We start from the raw sequence: 15,165 nt of genomic DNA on the forward strand, positions 1-15,165 counted from the left end.
CAAGTCCAAAGGCAACAAAAAAAATCAGTGTCTCAGAAAGCTATGAGGCAGGAGAAACGTCCTCTTATTTGAAGGAGGGTCAGCCTTTTGTTCTGTTCAGGCCTCCAACTGACTGGACAAGGCTCACCCACGTCAGGCAGGGCAATCTGCGTTACTGAGTCTATCACTGTTTTTTGTTTTTTACATTTAATTTAAAAAATTTAATACAATTTTATTTTTTTATTTTTTATTTTCTGGCTTCTTGTGGGATCTTAGTTCACCAACCAGGAGACTGAACCCGGGTCCCTGGCAGTGAAAGTGCGGAGTCCTAACCACTGGATCGCCAGGGAATTCCCTCCAAAATGTTAATACAATTTAAAAGGTTACCTTCCATTTACGGTTATTACGAAATGTTGGCTACATCCTGTGTTGTATAATACATTCATGAGCCTATCTTACACCCAATGGCTGGCACCTCCCATTCCCCCACCCCATACTGCCTCCCCCACTGGAAACCATCAGTTACCTACATCTGTAAGTCTGCTTCTTTTCTTTGTTTTGTTCACTAGTTTGTTGTATTTTTAAGATTCCACATATAAGTGATATCATACAATAACTGCCTTTCTCTGTCAGTCTATCAATTTAAAAGCTAAAGTCATTCAAAAACACATAACATTTGACCAACTATCTGGGCCCAGTCAAGTTGATACAAAACATATAACAGCATGGAACAGGTTATCTTTTATGTCTCCCAGCATACCTGGTCCAGGCCTCTGCATATAGCAGTTCAATCCATGGTTAGGAAAGATTGAAGAAAAGAGCAAAAACTGAGCATTAGAATAATGCAAAAATGTGGTTTATTTAAAATGTACCTTAAAAGGCTGAAGAGTACAACCTACATCAAACCATTAAGAAATACACAAAAATACCCCTCTGTATATGGCATTTATGTATACAGTAAGTCCCTTGCATACGAACCTTCAAGCTGCGAACTTTCAAAGATGCGAACGTGCATCTGGTTCCAGCATGGAACCAGAACCTGTGCCATCAACACCAGGAGTGAGTGAAATTGCAGCTGGCCCTCCGTCTGCCCTCCTATTCAGCTCTACCATCTCCCACCTCCCCTCCCTCCTCCAGCCAGTAACCCTTCTTGCCTGTTCACTTGATGCCAGCCCCTGTATGCCAGCTGTTGTACTGTACTACGGTATTTTTCAAGGTACTGTACTGTAAGATTAAAAATATATTACAGTATAGTACTATATATCTGATTGTGTTAGCTGGGTACCTAGGCTAACTTTGTTGGACTTATGAACAAATTAGACTTATGAACACACTCTTGGAATGGAACTTGTTCGTATGTAGGGGACTTACTGTAATGCTAAGCTGCCCCCATCCCATAGTTCTTGAAGCCCTTTTACATTTAGGCAGATGAAACAAGGCCACACCAAGTCCTGCTGAGCTTCTACTATGGTGATGAGGAGGGGAGGATCCTGCCAGTCCAAACAGCACTTATAACTTGAAGATGGAAATATTCAGACTATATTCCAGGCCAGCTAATTCTCTTATAAACTGTTAAAGAAAGTAAAAACTCTTAAGGTTAACTGAGTAATTACAAGAAATGCAATGGGGACTTCCCTGCTGGTGCAGTGGTTAAGAAACTGCCTGCCAATGCAGGGGACACAGGTTTGATCCCTGGTCCAGGAAGATCCCATATGCTGCAAAGCAACAAAGCCTGTGTGTCACAACTACTGAGCTGGCATGCTGTAACTAATGAAGCCTGAGCACCTAGAGCCTGTGCTCCGCAACAAGAGAAGCCACCACAATGAGAAGCCTAAGCACCACAACGATGAATAGCCCCTGCTCACCACTAGAGAAAGTCCGCATACAGCAATGAAGACCCAATGCAGCCAAAAGAAAAGAAAAGAAAAGAAAAGAAAAGAAAAGAAAAGAAAAGAAAAGAAAAGAAAAGAAAAGAAAAGAAATGGAGTTTATTACTTGCTAGCAAAAACTGCCCCAAATTAAATAAAGCTGAAAATATCAGCTCTCAGTATGAAAGAACAAAATGTATGAAGAAAATTAAAGTGAAGGTGAGGATGAAAGGTGTATTTTATCTTATCACCAAGCTGGCTAAGATCATTAATAAAAGGAAAGTCATTTCTACAAATAAACACTTTCCACTAGGGACTCCATTTTGTGAAATGACAGTAACATTTGGCTAATGCCGCCTTGTGGTGTTAAGGAGGAAGTGGAAAGATTCCTGAAGATATTACCATCATTATTTTTCGGCCTGGCCGCATGGCCTGTGGGATCTCAGCTGCCCAGAACCCACACCCTCAGCAGTGAAAGTGCAGAGTCCTAACCAGTGGACTGCCTGGGAATTCCCTCCTGAAGACATTAGCTCCAGCAGCCTTTGGCTTGCTTAACACACCCGCTTTTTTGTTTTTGTTAGATTTAATGAGGTATATTCATTACAATAAAATTCACCAATTTCAAGTGTATAATTTGATGAGTTTTTATACAGTTGTATAACTACTACCACAATTATGACAGAACATTTCCATTCAGAAAGTTCTCTAGGGACTTCCTAGGTGGCGCAGTGGTTAAGAATCCACCTGCCAATGTAGGGGACACAGGTTCGATCCCTGCCCCAGAAAGATACCACATGCCTCGGAGCAACTAAGCCCGTATGTCTAGAGAAAAAAGAAAAAACAAACAAAAAAATAAAGCTAAAAAAAAAAAAAAAGTTCTCTAGTGTTTCTTTGCAGTCAGCGCCCCCTCCCTACCCTGGCAACTGATCGGCTTTCTATCGCTACAGATTTGCCTCTTACAGAATTCCACATAAAGGCCATGAGATAATACATCTTGGGTCTAGCTTCTGTCACTCCACGTAATGCCTCTGAGATTCATCCATGTTGCTGCATATATCCACAGACTGTTGTTTAAAAACATTACACTTTTCATTTGGAAATAACTGTAAAACCACACACATTTATAAGAAATATTACTGAGATCCCATGTACCCTTTACTCAATTCCCCCCGGTGGTAACAACGTACAAAACTACAGCACAATATCACAATCAGAAATTTAAACTGACATAGTCAAAGTACGGAACATTACTTCTATCACCACAAAGATCGCTCTTTTGCAGCTACAGCCATGCCCCTCATGCCCCCCACCCCTACTCCTTCACCCCTAGCAATCACTAATCTGTTACACTTCTATAATTTTGTCACTTTAAGAATGTTATGTAATGTAATCATCTCGTGTGTAATCTGGAGGGACTGGCTTTTTTCCATTCGGACAACTCCCTGGAGGCTCAGCGCTGCTTGCCTCAACAGTCATTCTTTTTATTACCAAGTAGTGTTTCATGGTCTGATGCACCAGTTTGTTAAGCCATCCACCCACTGAAGGATATGCAGGTTGTTCCCAGGTTTGGGGCTCTTATGAATAAAGCTGTAAGGAACATCTGTGGACAGGTTTCTGCGTGAACATAAGTCTCCATTTCTTGGGGATAAATGCCCAGGAGTGTAATTGCTGGGTTGTATGGTAGTTATTTATATGTCTAACTTATTAAGAAACTGCTAAACTGTTTCCCAGGGTGGGCGGCTACTGTGCCTAAGGCAGGTAGCAGGCGGAGAGGGACAAAATGCCTTTAAAAATATATAACTCCTGCAAACTTTTAACCAAAACATTAGTAAAACTTAGGAATTTAAACAGAACCTGGGACTTTGGGGTTGTCAGCTATAACTCCCTGGTTCTAAGACCTGATTTAATAGCATTGCCAGTGGACAACAGGCATCCGGCTCTACCAAGCTCGGTTTCACTCTCACAAAGGCCTGTCAAAGATGACTGTGGTTACCCACAATGGGTCCTCACTTTAATCCCTTTCTAATACTTACATATCTGTCTCCTATCCACTCTACAAAGACACAAAGGCCTAAACTTGATCATGCAGATCTTCCCCAAAGGGACTGGGTTTGTTCAGAAATCATTAAAAAACTCTTATAATAAAAATGATGCAAGACAAAAACAAAACAAGGATGCATCAGGACAGAGTATCTGAAGGTGATAAACGCCAACATAAGTTTTGGGGTACCTGAACTGTCACTAATCTTTCCCCTCAAAACAACTAATTTAAATTTGAGTTAATAACATATTTTATACAACACTTGGTGGGGTAAGAGAGAAGATAGTGAAATCAAAATGACCAGAGCAGGTTGTGGTTCTAAAAGTGATGGAACTTTGTTCATCTTGAGGGCTGAACTAAGAGTTAATTGGCAGGATTATGGAAGCTGAGATTTAAAAAACATTCCCTGAACAAATAAATCTAAAAATTTGTTCTGTAGGTGTATATAGTAGAAGTAATAATAATAGCTTTCATCACTTAGCCCTTACCATGTGCAAGATGTTGTACTACATTACCTCTAATCTTTACATCATCTCTATGAGGAAAGTTTTTTATTCTTAATTAAAAAATGAGAATAAGGTCATATAACAAGAGCCAGGATTCAAACAAAGGTCATCTGACTCCAAAGTCCAACTTTTTAGCCGCTATATAGTGTCGAAAATGCAAATCCAAAACAGAACAGCACAAAAAGATAATTCCTTTTCCCCCAAAGGGTCAAGGAACAAAAGAAGTTTTTACTCTACTTATACAATCAGCTAGATTTCAGGTGGTAGTTGGTCCAGATATAGTCAGTCATCTATTTGTTCAACTACTGTGCTCCAGGGACTGTTCCGGGCTTTGACGGATCAAGGACCAAACAGACATCCATCCCAGTCCTTGTGCAGCTCACACAGTGATTGGAGGAGACGCACACGAATAAAACCTACGGTTTGTCAGGTGGTGGTAAACGCCACGAAGGGGGTAGAGGGAAGGGACAGCCAGGGAAGACCTCACTGAAAAGCTGACAGTTGAGCAAAGACCTGAAGGCGGTGAGTAAGCAAGCCACACACGAATCCAGGGGAAGAGCACAGCAGGCAGAGGGAGCACGGAACACAAAGATCCTGAGGTAGGAATGTGTCTGAGGAGCAAAGAGGTGCCAGCAGTAGCTGCGAGTGGAGTGAGAGGGACGGGAACAGGAGAGGAAATCAGGATGTCAGTGAAGAGCTGGACCATGCAGAGCCTTGGAAGGATTTTTGCTTCTACCCTGAGTAGGATGGCAAACCACTGGAAAGTTTTGAAAGCAGGAGTGACAAAGACAAGTTTTGAAAGGATCACGTTGTCTCCTGCTTTGAGAACCAACTGTAGAGGTACAAAGATGAAAGCAAGTGCAGGAAGAAGTAACTGTGATAATCAGCTAAGAGATGATGATGGCTTAAACCAGGCTGGTGGCTGTGGAAATGGTGAGAAGCAGTTAGTTTTGTTCTCTTTTTTAAAGTTTTCTATTTATTTTTATTTTTTTTGGCTGCATTGGGTCTTCGTTGCTGTGTGTGGGCTTTCTCTAGTTGTGGTGAGCAGGGGCTACTCTTTACTGCATTGTTCAGGCTTCTCAATGCGGTGGCTTCTCTTGTTGCGGAGTACGGGCTCAGTAGTTGTGGCGCACGGGCTTAGTTGCTCCATAGCATGTGGGATCTTCCCACACCAGGCATCGAACCCATGTCCCCTGCATTTGCAGGCAGATTCTTAACCACTGCGCCACCAGGGAAGTCCCGTGGTTAGTTTTTTTCCTCCCCCCATAAATTTATTTATTTATTTATTGACTGTGTTGGGTCCTTGTTGCTGCACGCAGGCTTTCTCTAGCTGTGGAGAGCAGGGGGTTGTCTTCATTGTGCTGTGCGGGCTTCTTGGTGTGGTGGCTTCTCTCGTGGAGCATGGGCTCTAGGTGCGTGGGCTCTGGAGCACAGGCTCAGCAGTTGTGGCACACAGGCTTAGTTGCTCCGCGGCATGTGGAATCTTCCTGGACCAGGGATTGAACCTGTGTCCCCTGCATTGGCAGGCAGATTCTTAACCATGGCACCACCAGGGGAAGTCCCTGTGGTTACTTTTTAAATACACTTTAAGGGCTTCCCTGGTGGCACAGTGGTTAAGAATCTGCATGCCAAGGCAGGGAACACGGGTTTGATCCCCGGGCTGGGAATATCCCACATGCTGCGGAGCAACTAAGCCTGTGCACCATAACTGCTGAGCCTGTGCTCTAGAGCCCTCGAGCCACAACCACTGAGCCCACACGCCACAACTACTGAAGCCCGCGCACCTAGAGCCCATGCTCTGCAACAAGAGAAGCCACCGCAATGAGAAGCTTGTGCACCACAATGAAGAGTAGCCCCTGCGCGTAGCAATGAAGACCCAATGAAGCCTAAAAAAACAAACAAACAAAAAAACAAACCCCCACCACTTTAAGAAGGAACTGACAGATCTGCTTACAGAACGGGAGGGTGAGGCAAAGAGCAAGGATGACTCCAAAGTTTTTGGCCCAAGCCACGTGAAGGGTGACGTTGCCATCAACTGAGATGGGAAGAAAAAGTTGGTGTGTGTGTGGCAGGGGAGCGCCAGGAGTTTGGTTTTAGGTAAGTAAAATTTATATATCCATGTGTAGATTTTGAGAATACAGTTGGGTGGCCATCTGAATCTGAAGATTTGGGGTGAAGTCTGGGCTGGCGACATAAAGTTAGAAGGTATCTAAAGCCCAAAGGAGTGTCTATAAAGACGAGGCCTAAGGACTGAGCCCCAGCGTTTAGAGTTTGGGGCGACAAGGAGATATCAGCAAAGGGAGACAGAAAGAATGTCCAACGTGGAAGGGGGAAAACCAGAACAAAGCCTGGGATGTCCTGGGAATCAGGCCAAAAAGGTGTTTTGAGGAGGGAATGAACAATATGCTTCAGAGAGCAAAGTACCATGAGAACTGAGAACTGACACTGGATTTAACAAAGCCAAGGTCACTGGTGACCCTGACCCAAGTATTTTTCATGAAGTGGTAAGCGTGAAAAGTCTGACTGGAAGAGGTTCGTGGGAAAATGTGGGGAGATGAATTGTGGTCAGTGAGTTTAGATACCTCTTGAGAAATTTTTCTATAAAGATGAGTGGAAGACTTCCCTGGTGGCACAGTGGTTGAGAATCTGCCTGCCAATTCAGGGGACACGGGTTCGATCCCTGGTGTGGGAAGATCCCACATGCCATGAAGCAATTAAGCCCATGTGCCACAAATACTGAGCAGGCGTGCCTGGAGCCCGGACTCTGCAACAAGGGAAGCCACCGTGCTGAGATGCCCGCACACCGCAATGAAGAGTAGCCCCCACTCACCGCAACTAGGGAAAGCCTGCGTGCAGCAATGAAAACCCAACACAGCTAAAAATAAAGGAAAAAAAAAAAAAAGATAAGCGGAGAACTGGGGCAGTGGCTGGATACGGGTTTTTTTTTTTTTTTTTAATACGGGAGAAAGCACAGCGTGTTTGTGCGCTGCTGCTGCTGATCTGACAGAGAAGGAAAACCTGATAATGCAGGGGCAAGGGGAGACTTTCTGGGGAGCTATCTTTGCCTTTTTTTTTTCTTTTTTTTTGGCCACACGCGGCTTGCGGGCTCTTAGTTCCTTGACCAGGGATTGAACCTGTGCCCCCTGCAGTGGAAGCGTGCAGTCTTAACCACTGGACCGCCAGGGAAGTCCCATGGAGAGCTATCTTTGAATAAGCGATGGGACAGAGAGCACAAGTGAAGGGTAGCCACAGGAGTGTTGCCAATTCTCCCACAGTAACAGGCAGAAAAGGAGGATATACAGGATGAAGTAAGGAAGTGGGCAAAAATTTGAGGGTTTTTTTTTTTTTTTTTTGTAGCCTATCCAGAAATTTATACCACAAACCCATGACTAAGGTGGTGGTGGTGGTGGGGGAAGGTTCTTCAAAAGCATTTCTACCTCAACCTACAAAACTAGTGAGTATTCAAGGCTTAGCGTACCTTTGTAGGAAATCTTGCATAAGATGAAACCTATAGTTTATAATAAGGGAAGAAGCAAACTCATCAACAACTGGACTGAAACCAGCCTGCGGGTGAGAAGGGAGAATTCTGGATCAGGGTAAAGGCAGCTTGCTGTTTCTCTAGGAAAGCTTCCTTAAGGAGCAGGCTTGGAGCTAGATAGATACATGAGCGGCATTGGTCCAAATCCAAGCGCTACCACTTAGTAGCTGGATGTTCTTTGGCAAATTACTTAACCTTTCTGATTTTATTTCCTCTTTGGTAAGAAGGTTGGGAGTATTAAAATCTACCTCTAGGATTAACTGGATGGCCAAGCTTCTAGCATGGCTCAGAAAATAATTTCTGCTTTCCGATACTGGAACTGAATCAGTTCTTATACTATTCCAATTGGCAGATAGGTATCCTAATCCCTGCCGGTGCCAGGAGTGATGATACACACAACTGAAAGCAGGTGGTAACTGCTCTCAAGGAAGACATAGTCTAGATGAAGAAATGAGGCAACAACACAAACAACCGTTGATACATTACTTAAACCCTTAGAGGCAGGACTGTGGTTCAGTGGTGCAAACTAAAGCATAAAAGCAATTCAGAAGAGAAATCCTGCTGTGTCCTAGACTCCTAGGAACCTCCACCAAGTTCATTACTTTTTTAGGTGGCTTTTTGTGGGTATGAATGTACATTCCTACAAGAAGGTGTGTGTGCGTGGGAATCTTCTATTTTCTCTATCCTCAGGTGGCCCTACAATGGCCTCACCTGGTATTACAACACTGACCTATGAAACCAGCCTTCTCTATAATTCATTCTTGGAAGAGGGACCTGAGCTTTAGCACTCATTCTCATTGGCGGGGCTCTCACAACTTAACTGCTTGCTCAGCAACTATAAAAGGAACTGGTAAACAAGGTCGTTATCAATCACCAATTTAACGCTGAGAGGGCACCAGCGTCAGGCTCTGGTAGGCAGTCCTCCTTTCCATCCCCCCTTCTCAGAAAGACTAAAATGACTTGTCCAAGTTCACACACAGCATATTGGAAAGAGCTAGCATTAGAAGATGGGCCATATGCACTGTGTGCTGCAGCCAGAGCAGGTACTTAAAATAAGACTTATCCTCACGGGAGTGCAAGAAGACAGGAACGAATGTTTCTTGTACACCTACCATATGCCCAGTTTTTCACGCATTATGTTCAAAACACTGAATTTAGGTCCTGGATCAACTGGTTCTTGGCTGTGATATTTTGAGCAAGCAAAAACTCTTCTTTCTGGGGCCTCGGTTTTCAAATCTCTAAAAAGGAGGATAGAATTTCTGCTCGCCCACCTTACAGGTTTTTTCCAGGAGCCCAGAGGAGGAAAAAGATTTGAAAGAGATTTGTGAAACCTTAGTCTTTGAAATACACAGACTGCAGTGGCACTTTCCCTTCCCCTTCTACATGTTCCCATTTAGAATGTAGATCAGAAGTGTGCAGTCTCCTGACAATACAAGGGGCGTGGAGGAAACCGCTCAGTGCACCAAACTCTGTACCTGTGATCCAAGCCCAAACTCTGTGAGGTCGGTATTATAACACGTCCTTTACAGAAAGGGATACTGAAGGGATGACACTGCTTTAAAGAACCCATTTTCTCAGGGGGCTAAGTGGATTTCCCTCCGTTTCTCCCTTCCCCTGCCCTTTCCCTCTTTACTGAGCTCTCAACCTTGCACCCTGAAGGAGTGACCTCGCCTCCCAGTCCCAACCTTCGCGCTCCAGCAGGTCTGTGTTTCCCAGAGGTGATGGTTTATTGGCAGAAAAAGTGCTCTGCGCTCAAATGTTTGGATGCGAAGTCGGCTTCCACCAGTCAGTCGTCACTCGCTCATGTGACCTTGGGCAATTCAAGTCCCCTCTCCGAACTTATTATTTTTTCTTATGTCTAAAAAATCCTCTCCGCCCAGACCAACTCACAGACTGCAGAGAGATGCAGAAAGACAACCGGAAGGGATGCTCCTGGCCAAAATCAGAGCCCTGCGCAAGTGGGAGCTGGTAGTCCTCCTCCCTGAGGCCTGGCCCTATGCTCCCCTCAACCTCCTCCGCCGCCCCCTCAACTGCAAGCGGTCTCCGCGACCTTCATGCCTGCCCTCGCCCCACCAGCGCCAGAGCTCACCTGCAGGTAGGCTCCGCCAAGGGTTGTGGCCGGGAACCTACGCCTCAAGGAGACTGCGACCACCGCCGCCATCTTGGATCCTGACGTCGAGCCCCACCCCTTAACCCCAAGGTCGCTCTCCGCCGTCGTCCCGCCGGGCACCGCGGCGCCGAGCCAGGGTCCGCCGGGCACCCGCTAGCCGCGCAGGAGCCACCGAGTGGGAAGCGGCTTCCGGTGTCCCGAGCGGGCGGAGGGAAGGCGGAGAAAGCCAACAGGAGCGTGCGCAGTTGCGGTGGGCCCGGCGCATGCCCACTTGGCTTCCCGCGTTGGAAGGTGACCTTCCTAGAGGAAGGGGGCGGAGTCTGAGAGGGAGGACAGAGGAAAGGGGTGGCAGTAAGAGCATGATGGGGCGGGGCCATCAATGCAAGTCCTATCCCGATTTTAACCCCTTTCTTCCGGAAAATTTGTCAATCGCGTTACTCAACTCTGTCGCTGAGTCATTTCTGTCAGACACAGCGCAGTTTGCCTGAGACTGTCCCCGTTTCAGCACTCCCACGTCCTGAAAAACCACTCAGTCCTGGGGCAAGTCAGGCGGGTTGGGGAATGAACTTCAAAGATGACGGGCAGAGGTGTCATTCATTCATTCATTCATTCGTTCGTTCGTTCATTCGTTCATCCCTTCGTTCAAAAGTCTGTACGGAGCGCCTGTTATGTGCCAGGCGCTGGGGTGCTGCAATGAGTGAGCAAACCAGACGCGGTTGCCGCCCTCTCTGTATTTACTCTCAAATCGGCAAGCAGCCCGACAATTGCAACACAGTAAGTCCTGTTCTGCAAAAGAGGGGCGAGAAGGGAACCCCGCCCTTCACGGCGTAGCTATTTCGCGCCAAAAACCACTTCCTGAACACCTCCTATGTACCAAACGTTATGATCCATCATCTTATATAATCCCCACAACAGTCTTATGAGACAGTTGTGTGTGTGTGTGTGTTTTATGACTCTTTATTGGAGTGTAGCTTCTTTATAATGTTGTGTTCATTTCTGCTATGCAGCAAAGTGAATCAGTTATATGGATACATATATCCACTCTTAGATTTCCTTCCCGTTTAGGTCACCACAGAGCATCAAGTAGAGCTCCTTGTGCTATAGAGTAGGTTCTGTGAGTGTGTTTTCAGTCTCCATTTCAGACATCTCAGCTGCTTTTTCCAGACCCCTGCTTAGGTCATCACAGACCTGGGATCCTTTGCCGCAGTGCTTGTACCTGGACAAACAGCTCCGGGAGCAACAAAATACAAAGAAACTATAAGGGACTAAAAATAACTGCAAGCATGCAAGCTCAGTTGCCACAAATTATGGAAAACGAGATACAAAAAGACCAAAAACCCAACTATCACTTCTGAAGAGCCAGGAGCAAAGAGCAGGCTGTGTTGTGTGCCCCCTGCACACAACACCACCAAAGGGATTGACAAACCACCTAAGCTCCCCCCTCCCGGCTGACCCCTGGACCCATCCCTACCCTCACCACATGTAAGGAACCAGCTCACCACCCCCACACTCCCCCTCAGGGAGCAAGCAAGGGAAACTGTGACTTCTTCTCACTCCCTCCTGCTGCAGCAGGAGCCCCAATATACCTTTGCCTGAATTTCTTATCTGGTCTCATTACTTTCTATTGACTAAGGAGGCCAAGAACACTGGTCAGTAACAACTCTGGGGGCTTGATTACCTTGGGCAGGTGTGGCCTCTGCCCTCCAAGTCATTTGATATCTTCAGTCATCTGCAGCAGTTTATGTAGTTAGCTAAATTTGCAGGTACCTGTGTTTCCCAGAACGATGTTTTTCCTCCACTGCCCACTTTTTTTTAATGTTAATTAATTTAATTTTTGGCTGCCTTGGGTCCTCATTGCTGTGAGCGGGCTTTCTCTAGTTGTGGTGGTCGAGGGCCATTCTTTGTTGCGGCTTGGGCAGGCTCAGTAGTTGTGGCATGTGGACTTAGTTGCTCTGCGGCATGTGGGATGTTCCTGGACCAGGGCTTGAAACCTGTGTCCCTTGCATTGGCAGGCGGAATCTTAACCACTGCGCAACCAGGGAAGTCCCTGCCCACTTATTTTTGACATATGGAAGACACCTTTTTATAACATTGAGGGAGTTCCCTGGTTGCCTAGTGGTTAGGATTCGGCACTTTCACTGTGGAGGGCAGGGTTCAATCCCTGGTCAGGGAACAGAGATCCTGCAAGCTGCCATCAAAAGAAAAAATATTGAGGTTATAGTTATGTAGAATATTATATGTTCAGGTGTACGACAAAGTGATTCACGAAATTTAAAGGTTATGCTCTACTTATAGTTATTATAAAATATTGGGTATTTTCCCTGTATATATCCTTGTAGTTTACTTAGTTTACTTAGTAGTTTGTAGCTCTTAATCCCCTGCCCTTGTGAAAAGCACCTTTTTATAATCTTTGGCTTCAACGCTCACATAATTTAGATGCTACTGGAGAAATTAAGATGGCCAGATGAATTGGTGGATGAGACTTAGTTTCTGGAGTCTTGGGCTACAACTGCCATATGGCCTCATTAGAGGAGGTGTACAGTGAGGCCACAAGAAACAGCCAGGACTCTTGGGTCTAACCTTGAATCTGCCCCTGGAGGCTGTGTGACCTTGGACTAGCCTCTCCCCATCTCTGGCCTATAGTTCCCTTGCCTATAAATTCAGGGTGTTGGGCTAGCTGATTTAAGATTCTGTGATTCACATGGCTGCCTTGGGGGCCTGCCCTAGGGGTAATTGGCCTGAGGTCACCTGGACTTTTCACTGGGGCTGACCCAGCACTGGAATAGGGCTCCTCCAAATCTGGCCCAAGGCTCTACCCAAATTGGATGAACTCATGGGAAGATTGTCACTCTCCCTTGAAGTCCTCCAGGTTGCATTGCCTTCTGAGATGAAGGATGAGTGACCTCTACCTCCGAGGGATGTGTTTCTAGAGAATCAGTCCTGTAGGCATTTTCAGGGCTCTTTCATCTCAAAGGCAGATGCCACTCCTAGGTTAGCGACTATCCTTTTACTTTGTCCAGGTCACCTTGGAAAAAGCAGTCTGAGGCCAGCGGGAGTTAGATCTTGATTTATGGAGGGGCTCTTGGTGCCAATAGGCCCACGTGCCCTGCAGTCATATCATTCCTGGGCTTCATGGGGATTTGAAGAGCTCAGATTTATGGAGAAATAAATTCCTGGATGGCCGTACCTCCGCCCTGAACTTTGGGATTCAGAAAGGCACAGTTGCAGGAGAACTTAGAGATTTTCATGGCCTCCTCCTGACATATCTTCCCAAGGTGTCTTTGTGATAAGACCCAAAGTTTTTCGGTTTGCTTCCACTTGTCTAGCTAGTGAAGTATTGCTTTTAGCCAGTCAGCTAGACACTGTATGTTTATTCTGAACCTCATCACTCACAAGTGTGTCTACATAAACAGTCTCCTTTAGTCCTCATAACAGCCCTTTGGGATTGGCATAACTAACTCCATTTTACCGGCTTTAGTCTTTGGATAATGAGAAAGCTGAGCACTCTTGGGTGGGAATCTTGCTTCAGGACTTCCTTCTTCTCTAAGGGCTGGAAATTAAAAATTAAAAGCAAAAAGCACAGAATCACGTGTACACTCAACTATATTTTGAGTGTCTTGTGATTTAGGGCAATCTGACTAGATTCCCCCCCCAAGGCAGAGGGCTAAGGAAGGTTGGATTTAGCAGGGAAATATTTGATGATTTTATATCCTGGGAGATTTACTTGCTTCTGAGAAAAACCCACCTCACCCCAGTAGCCTGTGGTGGGACCTAGGAACCTTTTTCAAAATTCAGAATTTTATTTGTCTTCAACCAACAGGCCATTGTCTTCCATCTCTCTGGCTGACCCTCTCTCATCTTCCGAGCGTCTCCACCTGGGCTCCCAGTGGCCTCTAAGACTGGCCCCTCCTGTCTCATCTCCCCCTGTGATAAAACCAGCTCTGTTCCCCTCCTTCTTTCTCACCTCCAAGCCTTTGCTCACTTCCATGTTGGGATCTGGGGTGCATTTTCCTCCTTTTCCACATGGATAATTCCTCACTATTTAAGATTCAGCTCCAGCTTTCTTCTCCCTAGGAAATCAGCTCTTGACCATTTCCATCAAAACATCCTTTGCATCTGCCATCCACGTACATAGCACCTGGTTTAACAATTACCCATTTATATGTCTTTCTCCCCAAACTGAGGGCATGGCCCATTCACTTTATTTTCTTTGTAGAACTTATTGATATCTGCAAGTTTGTTTTTAATTCTTTACAAATATATTTATCATCTGAACTTCTCACGCCAGAGGTCAAGAACTATGTCTACCTGTTCACCGCTCTCCAGAGCCTGACACAGTGACTGGCACCCAGAAGGTGGCCAGTAAACATCCAATGAATGAACAAATTCATCTTTGTTTCCAAAGGGCCTGGCTGGGGACCTAGGGCATAGTAGGTATGTAGTCATTGTTGGTTGAAAGGAGTAAATAAAAACAAAGGATGAGCTGTCCCTGTTCCTCGTAGATTAGAAGGTGAAAAGAGGGATTGGGGGTGAGGGTGGGTGGTTAGGGGAAGAGGCAGTCCAGTGGAGACCCAGGAAGCTTTAATTTCCAGGCCAGGACTAGGGCAAGATGAGTGTATAGAATTTAAGATGGTCTAAAAACTCGATCATTAAGATAAATTATATATAGAGATAAAATTAAATTTATCTATCTATCTATCTATCTATCTATCTATCATCTATCTGTCATCTATCTATCTATCTATCTATCTATCTATCTATCTATCTATCTATCTGCGTCGGGTCTTAGTTGCTGCATGCGGGATCTTCGTTGCCACCTGCGGCATCTTTAGTGGCGGCATGTGAACTCTTAGTTGTGGCATGTGGGATCTAGTTCCCTGACCAGGGATTGAACCCTATTAAAAATGCAAAAAAATTCATGATGAACAAACACGAACATTTTAAGTAAAAGCAGTATTTTCCAAGAAAAACCAGAGAACTGAGTCAGTCAGGGGAACTGGGAGCAAGTTACCCTGGTTCCTTTTTGTCCTGGTGAAGACCAGAGACTAACTCTTCTTTTGCTTATTTTCAGTAACTTCTCCATCTTATCTTAGTCTTGCTAACCCCTGTTTGTAGTTAGCACT

General features: G+C 45.4%; 1 protein-coding gene across 1 annotated transcript in view; it reads right to left on the reverse strand.

Annotated features, from left to right (window-relative positions):
• SDHB (succinate dehydrogenase complex iron sulfur subunit B) overlaps positions 1–10,351 on the reverse strand; it is a 33,423-nt gene extending 23,072 nt beyond the window's left edge. Inside the window, exon 1 of the mRNA XM_057697693.1 lies at positions 10,022–10,351. Coding sequence (XP_057553676.1) covers positions 10,022–10,093 — 72 coding nt within the window. The 5' untranslated portion in view covers positions 10,094–10,351. The remainder of the gene's footprint in view (positions 1–10,021) is intronic.
• Positions 10,352–15,165: the final 4,814 nt, after the last annotated feature.

Source organism: Hippopotamus amphibius, chromosome 1 (genome assembly GCF_030028045.1).
Source record: "Hippopotamus amphibius kiboko isolate mHipAmp2 chromosome 1, mHipAmp2.hap2, whole genome shotgun sequence".
Lineage (NCBI taxonomy): Eukaryota > Metazoa > Chordata > Mammalia > Artiodactyla > Hippopotamidae > Hippopotamus > Hippopotamus amphibius.